This window comes from Pongo abelii, chromosome 8, assembly GCF_028885655.2.
Source record: "Pongo abelii isolate AG06213 chromosome 8, NHGRI_mPonAbe1-v2.0_pri, whole genome shotgun sequence".
Lineage (NCBI taxonomy): Eukaryota > Metazoa > Chordata > Mammalia > Primates > Hominidae > Pongo > Pongo abelii.
In genome coordinates, this window is record NC_071993.2 from 56478918 (window position 1) to 56491872 (window position 12955).

General features: G+C 36.5%; 1 protein-coding gene and 1 pseudogene across 7 annotated transcripts in view; one reads left to right on the forward strand and one right to left on the reverse strand.

The window, feature by feature from the left end:
* Nucleotides 1–12955, reverse strand: part of PARG (poly(ADP-ribose) glycohydrolase) — a 122414-nt gene that overhangs the window by 86406 nt on the left and 23053 nt on the right. For all 7 annotated transcript variants that reach the window (XM_063727225.1, XM_054521832.2, XM_054521830.2 and 4 more), the window contains 1 exon segment: nt 10159–10233. In XM_063727225.1, the coding sequence (XP_063583295.1) occupies nt 10159–10233 (75 nt within the window).
* Nucleotides 3840–4173, forward strand: LOC112135164 (large ribosomal subunit protein eL33-like; annotated as a pseudogene).

Genomic DNA, 12955 nt, shown 5'->3' on the forward strand with positions numbered 1-12955 from the left:
GAACGAAGACTGTTGGAAGCTGGTAGGTGCTTTCCCTGAGGCTGTGATGCTGCTGCTGCTTCTTTTTTTTTTTTTTTTTTCCAGTAGAAACAGGGTTTCGCCACGTTGGTCAGGCTGGTCTCAAACTCCTGACCTCAAGTGATCTGTCCGCCTCAGCCTCCCAAAGTATTGGGATTACAGGTGTGAGCCACATGCCCAGCCATGTGGTTCTAAATGATGCCAGATCTAAGGCTATGGGCCATTAAGGCCACCTTTTGCTAGGGGGTTTCTTCTTCTTTCTACCTTGAATTCAAATCTTTGAACTTATTGGGCCTCCCTAGCTTTACTCAATTAGTTTTACGATGAATCTTCCCCTTTCCCTAGCCATTTTCAATTGACCTAATGTTTGGGTAGTATGTTTAATCTGATTCAGCTTCTTTCCTAGGTGCTATGTCAAAGACCGACTCTGACAGCATGTGCCACAGTCCATAGATAAAAATGAGATGTCATTTAGTTACTTAAACTCCCTAAACCTTGGTTTTCCATTCTTCATTTGTAAAACAGAAATATTAATAGCATCTAACACATGAGGTGGTTGTTAGAATTAAATCAGACAAAGCATACTGCTGACACTATAGTTGGTACATAAAAAACTCTAAGTAATAAGCACTACCACCTCCATCGCCAAAGATAACCAAATAAGATGATCCGGCAAACACAAAGGAGATATTTACAGGGAGGATCTTGTAGAAGAGGTGAGTCTGGGATGAGACAGGCCTATGCCTGCAACAGACAGAAGTGTCCAAGAGAAGTGACACTGGAATAGTCTGCAACTTAAGCAGCAGGCATGGAAGAAGGAAAGGATTACAAAGGGAGATAGGAGCCAACTATCAGGAAAGAGGCTATGCATATGGTTACTTAAGGCAGTGAGCAGTTCCAACATTGCACTCCCAGTGGAAGATGTCCTTTGTTTATCTTAGAGCTAGGCTTCTCAGGACTGAGGCAGATTAGACCAAGAGCAAGACCTCAACACATATCACTTTGGAGTTCATTTGAAAATATTCCATATTTCATTACGCTGGAAATGGCCCTTGCTGCAGAAAATGTGTTTTTATAACACTTTTCATGTAATCAAAAAGCATTTGTGGTGACAAGGCACTATGTCACTCAGCTTACTAAAAACTTCGTTAACACATTATAAAGAAAAATTATTTAGCCAGCTTAGAATCTGACAGACTCTTGTAGTAAATCATTACCTGTCATTATCATCACAAGAAATCGAGGATGAGTATTTTTCTTTACTAGTACTAATAGTAAAATAAGGAGAAAGACCATTGGCTCAGTCTTCGGTAAACCATAGCACTAACAGCACCCCCTCATATAAAAGGACCAATGGATCTATTTAGTCTTTGATGAGCAAGTTTACCGCTTGTTTAAATAGGCTACACACTGAAACAATATATAAATTTGAAAAACAGATCTAACGTTCTGTTTTTATTTACTCATTATTTTTACCTTCAGATAAAAATACTACAATAGTCCTTCCAGGGTTAAGTATGAAATGTTACATGTAGATAAGTGTTCAAAGCATACTCAAAAGGACTACAGAATTTATTTTGATGAGTAGGAACATAAGAAGAATAAATGCAAATTAACAGGAATTATAAATCAAGGCATCATGTTTAAGTGTGTTAATAAAATACAAACAAAACAAAACAAAACCTAAAACACTTCAGAGCTAGCTGATAAAGAGAGATATAAATCATGGGCAAGATTGAAACACAGAATTATTTTCACTCCTTTAACAGTAGATTTTTGGATAATGAAATCAACACCACAGCAACATTTAAAAGGAATAACTTCTACTGCTATTTGACCCAAATGAAGGGTTAGAGTTATAGGACAAACTAAGTACTAGCTTAATTTCATTATTAGAATATAAGAGAAAGTCTACTGAATGAATTTTCACTTTTGAGTATCTATAACTTCTAACCTCTTTGTCCACCACATAAATAAATACAATCCAGATAGTGTTTTGCAAACACAAAATAACAACTTCATCAGTGATCTAGTGCATAGAGGGCTCAACTAAGACTGATATTCCATGGTAACTCATCAAGTTTATAAAAGCAAAGTGCCTAGTTCCAATTGGAGTAATCTGTCCTTTGGGATATGCACTATTTAGAAATCATAAATCATAAATATGAGACCCTCAACATATGTCCCAATTCAAAAGCACTCATTACCCAAACCAGGGAGAGAAATTCCACATATTCCATACAAATCTAAAAGTCACAGTTGATCTGTTTCAATATTTTAGTGACTCTGATTAGCTCCCTTTTGGCTCCTATAGTTCTCACGAATTAAATTGAGCTGTAAAGTAAAGCAGACCTTATGATTCCAGAGACTGTGAGTCACCAAGGGAAGAGGTCCAAAAAGGTTAAATTTCCACTGAACTCCAAATCAGAGGTTCGAAAGCTAGAGAGATAAAGACATTAGCTGTAGTCTTATGAAACATTCAAGGCTGCTTTCATTTGATTAGGAGTTTGGTATAGGCTCTTTGTGACAAATATAACAAAGACACTTTATATTTTTTAAGCTTTGAAGAAAATCCCAGAAAACAGATTATCTACGAAGAATGTTAAATCAAGCTAAGTAATAATGTGTTTATATACATTCAGAAACTTACTTCAGTGTTATCAAAAAACCAAACCAAAACAAAACAAAAAATGACCACCAAAAGGCTATCATGGAAGGAGGCCACATTCCTTCAGTTACTGAATAACGAAATCTGTTGTGATTTAAAACGGTAGTTATAACAATTTACTGCCTTAGGTCAGCTTTTCCCAAACTATTTTAAAAAGCACTAACCCTCCATGAAATGTTTATAGACAGTCTGGGGATAAAGGGGTGGGGATAGGAGGAATGAAGAGAGAAGAAAGAAAAATCCTCTAACAACATTTTTGTTCTAAAATTTTTAATACGGCCGGGCGTGGTGGCTCACGCTTGTAATCCCAGCACTTTGGGAGGCCGAGGCGGGCGGATCACAAGGTCAAGAGATCGAGACCATCCTGGCTAACATGGTGAAACCCCATCTCTACTAAAAATACAAAAATTAGCCAGGCATGGTGGTGGGCGCCTGTAGTCCCAGCTACCAGGGAGGCTGAGGCAGGAGAATCGCTTGAACCCGGGAGTCGGAGGTTGCAGTGAGCCGAGATCACGCCACTGTACTCCAGCCTGGGCAACAGAGCGAAACTCCATCTCAAAAAAATAAAAAAAAAATTTTTAATACACAAAAATACTGAGTATATTTGATACAGCTAAAATTACTATGAGATAAGCTACTCATAATAGCATGCCACACCTCAGAAAGCCAGGATGTCCACAGTATACCACATATGCATGAATGCATTGATGCTCAAGTGATGCATAAACATACAACTATTGTGTTTTACGTTATTGAATCATAGCTGATTTGTGCTATGATTTTTGCCTAATAATTTCAACATATATTTTAACTTTTTATTACATAATAAAGGCATAAATCAAAACTTAATTTCTTCCAGCCATTACTTTGTGTATGTGAAATAACTTTTTGTAATCTATTTTAATACAAGTTTATGTTCTTTTTTCTGAGTTTCTACTGATGCTCTGTCAATACATTATCATTTTTAAAGTTTTCCATAATCACAAGTTCAAAAACTGTTATTTTAGCTAAACACAGGTATAATAATACATGCCTCAATTTTGGAGACAATGAATTATGTTGTACCTGTTTTTAAAATTTTAAATGGCCTTTCTCCTTCTGCCAACTTGGAGCCTGTGGAGGCCTGCTGGGAACAGGAATACTAAAAGGAAGTATGTCTGGAAGGCTGTGGTCCAAGGCCATTTTTGCTGAGTTATAAGTGGGGTCTCCAGAACCAAAGACAGCACACAGCTCTTTTTAAAACTGAAGGTGTTTATGCCCAAAATGAAACAGAATTCTATTCGGGCATAAGATGTGCTTATATATACAAAACAAAGAACAACAAAGTGACTCCTGGTGGCAAACCAAACAAAACCAGAGTAATCTAGGGAAACAAAACTTGGTCCCAGGGAAACAGTGGCATGGTTCACGCCAAATTCTGAAGCAATCTTCCTGCTAAGGCCACTGGACACAGAATCTGTGTGATGCTGTACCCCTTAAGCATTTAAATTAATGAAAAGTAAATAAATAAAAGTGGATTTGTGCTCTTAGAAAAAAAAAAGTAAAAAAAAATTTAAATGACAGAAAGAGTTCTGAAGAAAAAGATACCTTAGATATAATAACATGATCAACTTAATTTGCATCATTCAAAACTCAATATGATGTCCCATTTACCTTTTAAATTAAGTAGCACATAAATAAAAATGCAAGTTCAATACTAATAGAATTACACATTCTTATTTACAGTGATAGAGGCTTTAAACAGTCTTTCTCTGACAAGTTATAGGACAAGAGCTGATAGGAGAATGGGTAGTCAATATTTTAATAACTACAGCGAAGACAAAAGATGCACAGTTTCTAAGTTGCAATAATCTATTTTGTATGTATGATTTGAAGTAAACACTTTATGCTATATATGTATATTTAAATTGTGGTTTACAAAGAGAAATATATTACTAGCCTCATCACAGCAACAAAATCATTCTAAAGTCTAGGTTTTTCATTTTTTACTTTTAAATGTCCTCTCATTCCTGTACTTCTATCTCTCACTCTCTACCTTTACCAGCCACAGATGCAAAAAACAAAAGCAAAACCAAAACCACTTCATTTTGTTATTTATGACAGCCTTCATGGAAAAACCAATGGAAGGATGAAATGAAAGGCGTATACATTTCTATCTTTTCAATTCCAGACATAAAACAACACGGAAAGGAAGATGAAATAGTCACTAAAATCCTTAGGCTTCCTTTCAACAATTAATCCATTTTCTTAAGAAGTTTGCTACATAAATCAATTGCAGATTTAAAGCTCTTTATAATAACATTTTATACTTATTGTGAATATTCAAAAAGTACATAAAAATATATATGTATAGTCTAATGAATAAATATAAAACAAACATCCAAGTCCAGAAATAGAAGCCAACATTGCAGAAACAGAAGAAACCCCCTTAAAAATACTTCCCCCATGCCCTTCTTCAGTTACTACAGCTTTAATGTAAATTTCACAAGTTAACACACTATAAGTGAAATGAAACAGTGCCACAGGTGTTGTAAAAGAGGAGTATTTGGCTGGGCACAGCGGCTCATACCTGTAATCCTAGCACTTTGGGAGGCCGAGGTGGGTGGATCACCTGAGGTCAGGAGTTTGAGACCAGCCTGACCAAGATGGTGAAACCCTGTCTCTACTAAAAATACAAAAATTAGCCTGGCGTGGTGGCGGGTGCCTGTAATTCCAGCTACTCAGGAGGCTGAGGCGGGAGAATCACTTGAACGTGGGAGGCAGAGGTTGCAGTGAGCCGAGATCGTGCCACTCCACTCCAGCCTGAGTGACAGAGAAAGACTGTCTCAAAAAAAAAAGAGAAGTATTTAAAAATTCCTCCAAGATGCATTGATAGAGGACTTTTATAACATATAGAACATTTTGTTCAACTTTCCAGTGAAAAATGCCAGGAGTAAGTATACTGATTCATTTAGAATATAAATTACAGAAGTGTTTGAATTTAATTTTGTGAAACACCACACAGGAGGGCCATAAAACACAGATTGTGTGTTTGTAGCACTTCCAGCAGCTGGCAGTGAGGAAGACCAATATTAGCCCTGAAGTTGCAGAAAACACTAAATAACAGCCATTTCGACTCAGTAGCACCTAAATATATAATTATAAATAACAAATTAACAGATTGGTCTCTGTGATCTTTGCTGGTTTCTGAAAAACTAATAAAAGCTTAGGTAATACTCCTTACTTCCATTCCAGTAGAGGTGCTCACACACCAGGGTGGGCTTCTGGGCACCTTACCTCTTGTGCTAGAGACCAGAATGTAGGTAATTACAGTACCATGGATTCACAGTGACTGTTGACATGAACTCCTCTTGTTGTAAGGTAGTTTGGGTTACAAAATCCTTTACTTACAGAATTAATCAAAGCAAGGTTTTAAGGAGATAAATATCAACAGCCTCAAAATAAACTAACTGCAAAATATTAATCTTAATACGATGTCAAATTTAATTCTTTTCCTTAATAAAACAAGCCACTCAGAGTTCAATGTGACATTTAAGTAAAGAATTTCCAAATTCTGGCTGGGAGCAGCCACTCACACCTGTAATCCCAACACTTTGGGAGGCCGAGGTGTGCAGATCACTTGAGATCAGGAGTTCGAGACCAGCCTGGTCAATATAGTGAAACCCTGTCTCTACCAAAAATCCAAAAATTAGCCGGGTGTGGTGGTGCATGCCTGTAGTCCCAGCTACTCAGGAGGCTGAGGCACGAGAATTGCTTGAACCTGGGAGGTAGAGGTTACAATGAGGCGAGATCATGCCACTGCACTCCAGCCTGGGCAACAGAGTGAGACACTGTCTCAAAACAACAAAAAATTAGAAAATAAAAATTGAAAATATTGCCAAACTCTGCTAATAAACAATGTTTAAGTACCCTTAGTTTAAGGCCGAGCGCAGTGGCTCATGCCTATAATCCCAGCACTTTGGGAGGCCGAGGCAGGCGGATCACGAGGTCAAGAGATCGAGACCATCATGGCCAACATGGTAAAACCCCGTCTCTAATAAAAATACAAAAATTAGCTGGGTGTGGTGGTGCACGTCTGTAGTCCCAGCTACTCGGGAAGCTGAGGCAGGCGAATGGCTTGAACCCAGGAGGTGAAGGTTGCAGTGAACCGAGATTATGCCACTGCATTCCAGTCTGGTGACAGAGCTAGAATCCATCTCGAAAAAAAGAACACTTTATAGGCCAGGCACAGTGGCTCATGCCTATAATCCCAGCACTTTGGGAGGCTGAGGAGCGAAGATTGCTTGAGCCCAAGAGTTCAAGACCAGCCTGGGTAACAATGGTGAAACCCTGTCTCTACAAAAAAATACAAAAAACTAGCCAGGTGCGGTAGCACATGCCTGTAGTCCCAGCTAAACGGGAGGCTAAAGTGGGAGGACGTATACAGCCCGGGAGGTTGAGGCTGCAGTGAGCTATGACAGCACCACTGCACTATAGCCTGGCTTTAAATTAAAAAAAAAAGAACCCTTTATAAACAAGCATTCCTAGTCCAGAACATAAGACACTGAAAATGCAAACCAAATATAATTTATTTTCAACTTAAAACCAAACCAAACAATTGTTTCCCTTGCACTAAAAATCTTTTCTTCCACCAATCCCATCTACATATATATGTCTGACACTTACTTCTCACTAACCACTGCAAGCGTGGGCAATGTTGTCCCTGCGGGTCATGACTTGCTAAAGTTCTAGAATAATATCTAGAGATTTGATGGATAGAAAAATAAACAAGTGTATTAAACTTCCAAGGTATTTTGTTAAGTACACTGATAATGACAGAATAGCAAACAATCACAGGGAGAACCACCTTCAAATCTCTAGATAGGCTTTACACAAATTTCCTCAAATCTCCAACAAACACAGGAATGGATGAGCAGACAATTTATCAATTTGATGGAATATTATTGCAACCATTAAGGCTAAACATTATAAAGTTATATAACACAGAAGATTTTATAATACAGCATAAATTTTAAACATACATTTATATCTAGCTATAAGACATCACACATATGGGCAAAGACTTAAAGAATACAACAAGAAATGAATACTTAGTGTAGTTGTGGGGACTTCTCCAACCCTCCATATGTTTACAAAGTAAATACAAATCAGAAGGTCTGGTTGAGGGTGGTGGCTCACACCTGTAATCCCAGCAGTTTGGGAGGCCGAGCTGGGTGGATCACTTAAGGTCAGGAATTTGGGACCAGCCTGGCCAACATGGCAAAACCCCATCTCTACTAAAAATACAAAAATTAGCCAGGCAACGTGGCGGGCACCTGTAATCCCAGCTACTTGGAAGGCTGAGGCAAGAGAATCGCTTGAACCCACGAGGCAGAAATTGCAGTGAGCTGAGATTGTGCCGCTGCACTCCAGCCTGGGTGACAGAGTGAGACTCCATTTCATAAATAAATAAATAAATAAATAAATAAATCTCAGAAGGTCGAAAACGCAAGGACTCAAGGACTCTTCTCTCTAAAGAACTGTAAAACTATCATCAGCACCTGAGTAATCATCTCATATTTATGATCTACACTAAACACACCAAAACTTGCTATATATTACCCGTTTCAGGCATGCTTCTGGGCAAGGTCACCAGATAAAGGGGAAACAAGGTCGTGTCTGAGTATTCTGATTAAGAAGAGAGAAAAAAATGACTACTTCATAGCAAGGTGACAGAGGTATTGTAACCAATGGCATGTTTTACTGCCATCTCAAGGTATCAAATTATACATTATTTCTTACCCCAATTAACCACCATATCCAATTTAAGCCCAGAAAGTTACAATACAAATGTTATGTCCTGATAACTTAAGTGACAAGGATAACGATTATATCAGTTTGATCTACTTTTCATCGCATCAGATATTACATTGCTGTTACAGTGAAAGACATTTAGATTCAAGGATATCTGAGATATCCAATTTCCAGACACAAGGATAAGGCTTCCATTATTTATGTCTGCCTTGTAAAAGCCATATGGGTCAAAAGCTCAATGAGATAATCCTGAAATTACTGGCACTACCTCAAAATGCAGAATTAGTTTGGATTCTATTAACATGATGTAAGAACTGCCCTTAGCACCTAGGTTTTTTGCAGAAAGTAACAAATTAATCCTAAAATTCAGAGTGAAATGCAAAGAATCCAAAAATAGCCAAAACAAATTTGAAAAAGACCAAAGTTACAGGACACACACCTCCTGATTTTAAAACTTACCACAAAGCTATGGAACCAAGACTGTGTGGTACTGGCACAAGGATAGACATATAGATCAGTGTCGTAGAACTAAGAGGCCAGAAACAATCCTTACATCAACTGGTTTTGAAAAGGTGCCAAGACAATTCAACAGGGGATAGAAGAGTCTTTTCAACAAATGGTGCTGGGACAACTTGTTATCCACATGCAAAATAACGAAGTTGAACTCCTACCTTACACCACATATGAAAATTAACTCAAAATGGATATTCACACGGAAAATAATAAAATTGGACCTCTAATTTACATCATATACAAAAATTAACACAAAATGGGTAATGGTCATAGTGTAAGAGCTAAAGCTATAAAATTCTTAGAAGAAACATAAATCTTCATGATCTTAGATTAGCTTCTTAAATATGATCCCAAAAACAGAAGAAAAAAAAATGATAAACTGACTTTGTCAAAATTAAAAATTTTTGAGCTTCAAAGTGTACCATCAAGAAAAAGAAAAAAAAAACACAAAATGGGAGAAAATATTTGCAAGTCATATATCTGGTAAGGAACCTGCATCTAAAATATATAAAGAATGCCTAAAATTCAATAATAAAGACAAAAAATTTGAATAGATATTTCTCCAAAGAAGATATACAAATGGCCAATAGACAAATGAAAAGACTGTCTCTGCTAATGGTACTATGAAAGTGATATTCCTATCCACTACTGGCAGCATAGTAAATTGCTACAATTAATCTGTGGAAAAATGATTTTATGGCAAAAGTTTTTAAAAGATTTTTAAACAAATGTTTTGTGCCCTTTGACTTAGTCATCTAATTTCTGGAAATCACCTAAACAAACAATATCAAATATGGGAAAATATATATACATATATAATGATGTTGCCACAATGTAACTGAAGGTAAAACTGGATGCAACCTGTATGTTTGAGAATATAAGAACCATTATATTCTCAAAATCTAATCATGGACTATTATACATTCCTTGATAATGCTGATAATGGTATGAAAATATAACAGAAAATGTGTATTCTAAGAGACTAAAACAAAATTCAATATTAACTCCTAATTGTATTTACCTAAAACATACATATAAAATAACAGCAAATTTATAAAACTAAAAGATGATAATTATCTTAGTGTGGCAGAATTATGGGTATTCTTCTCAAACCTTCTTATTGAGTTGTCAATAATATTTTCATAAAGAAATAAGGATACTTTTACCTTATCCCAGAAATCGATCAAAGCTGTAAAGTCCCATTTCTTAGAATATGCCACATTGTATTTCAGAATAGCATCCTGTGGAAAATGCAGAAACAAAACGTCATGGTATGGCCAAGTGAATGACCTATGAAGAGCCTGTCTCTTATGAATTACCTCCAGTACATTTCATATTAGACAAGCTTCCTACTACCTCCCCCTGCTACTGATATGGACATCAGTAGCTACAGACAAACAGAATGAATACTAATTTATTATTCACTTAAAAAAATGAGATTAGAAAGGTCAAGTAATAGGCGAAAAAACACAATTACACCCTAAAGCATGCATTCTAAATAAGGTGATATACTCCAAATAGACAAAAACTGGATCTTGAGGGATAAAAAATAAACTTAGATATCACAATTGTTGGTGGTCCTTGAAAGCGTCACATTATATATACACAGAGATACAAAGCAGATTTGTAGTATGAAAATTTCATGGGTCAGTTAATAGGGTGGAGGTATAAATTTTTTTGTAAAAAATAAGAAATAAAAATTTCATGGGGACGAGGAGATTAGGAAAAAAGTATTTAAAAACTGTCTTTTTTCCTTTACTATAAAGTATTTTTATACAATATATATAAATTATTATCTTCCTCCAGCAGTTCACATAAATTACACATTTACATAGAATGAAAAGTCAAAATATTATGCCATCTACTGGTGTAGCTTTTAACTGTTTGAATAGGCAATACTATACATCCAGTTTCCAGAGTCAGGTATGCATAAGACAATCCACTAGATGTGCAGAAACAACTATTTATTTATAATTACCTTTTATCTCATCCTTTTAAATATCCACTTTGGTTTTATTTTATACTGTACATATTACATTAATAAAGTAATAGATATGTAGAATTTATAAATGACTATTTATATTGGTAATAAACACTCAAAATTTTTTTTACTGAGGCACACAGGTCTGAAAACCACTGTTAGATTATTACTATAAATCTTCCAAATTTCATTATCATTGAATAAGTTTTTAAAAAATTAATACTCTGTCAAAGCTTCCTGAATAGTACTTCATGCCATACTAAGTATCTAGGTTAAAAGATGAGCCAACAAAATGAGTCTTATTCACTTGGAATCAGGGGACATCCAAGTTCCTTAAGAAAAGAGAAGAGAAGAGAAGATAAAAGAAAAAGAAAAATCATCCGTAAAATAAGATAGCAAGAAAGAGTCTTTATTTTTCGCTCACAAGCCACACATAACATTTTCTATTAAGAATTAAGAGATTTTAGGCTGGACGCAGTGGCTCGCGCCTGTAATCCCAGCACTTTGGGAGGCTGAGGCGGGCAGATCACAATGTCAGGAGATCGAGACCATCCTGGCCAACATGGTGAAACCATGGCTCTAATAAAAATACAAAAATTAGCTGGGTGTGGTGGCATACGCTTGTAATCCCAGCTACTCGGGAGGCTGAGGCAGGAGACTCACTTGAACCAGGGAGTCAGATGTTGCAGTGAGCCGAGGTCGTGCCACTGCACTCCAGCGTGGGTGACAGAGCGAGACTTCGTCTCAAAAAAAAAGAAAAAATAATTAAGAGATTTTGGCCTGCACGGTGGCTCACGCCTGTAATCATAGCACACTCTGGGAGGCCGAGGCAGGTGAATCGCTTGAGTCCAGGAGTTCGAGACTAGCCTGGGCAACATGACAAGACCCCTAGAAAAAAATACAAAAATTAACCAGGCATGGTGGTGCGTGCCTGTAGTCTCAGCTACATGGGGGTGCTGAGATGGGAGGATCGCTTGAGCAAAGGAGGTTGAGGCTGCAGTGAGCCGAGATTGCACCACTGCACTCCAGCCTGGGTGACAGAGCAAGATACTGTCTCAGAAAAAAAAAAAAGAAAGAAAAAAAATAAAAAGATTTTAAGGATTTTTTTTTTCCAATCACTGGTATCTAATTTCAGAACTTCATAAAGTATTAAATAGAAATGTGTATCAATAGGTGAATGAATAAACAATGCATATACTGGAGCAAACCATCAATATATTGAACAACATGGATGAATCTCAAAATTATCTTCATTTTGAGTGAATGAAGCCAGACATACCCACTATGATTCAATTCATGCAGAATGTAAACTATAGTGAAAAAGAACAGATTAGTAGTTGTCTGGGGCCACAGCAGAAAGTGGAATGGACTGCAAAGTGGGGAGAGGAATCTTTGGGGATGATACAAACATTCTGTACCTTGATTACAATGGGAGCTTCATGGGTATGTGTAAATGTCAAAACTCATCAAATGACACACTTTAAAAGGATAAACTTTCTTATCCATATGTTATTATTCCTCAAAGTTGGTAAGGAAAAAAATTTTAAGTAGCAATTGCATTCTAATTCTTCACTGTAATTCTCTAATTATTTTAGTGTTTTATAATTAGCATTAAGCTCTAGCTCGTATTTATTTTTACTTCAGTCTTCAAGTCTCAGAAGTAGACCACCATAGGTTGCCTGTCATTAGAAAAACTGGATACTACTCTGTACTCTTGAGTTATCAACTACTGAGTAAGTTCTTTTTAGTTCATAATTCACAATAAGCACAAAAAATTCTTTCTGTACAAATTATCACACACATTATTTATATAAGTACTACTGTGTAAATCAACTTTTGAGGACACTATTACTTTTTAAAATTCTGAATGTCTCTAATCCCTCTAAATCCAACATCAAATGGTATATGAACAGCAAAAAGATCATTATATTCAATCAGAGGGATTTAATGTTTCCCTCTTCCTCTCTCAAAGCATTCTTTCA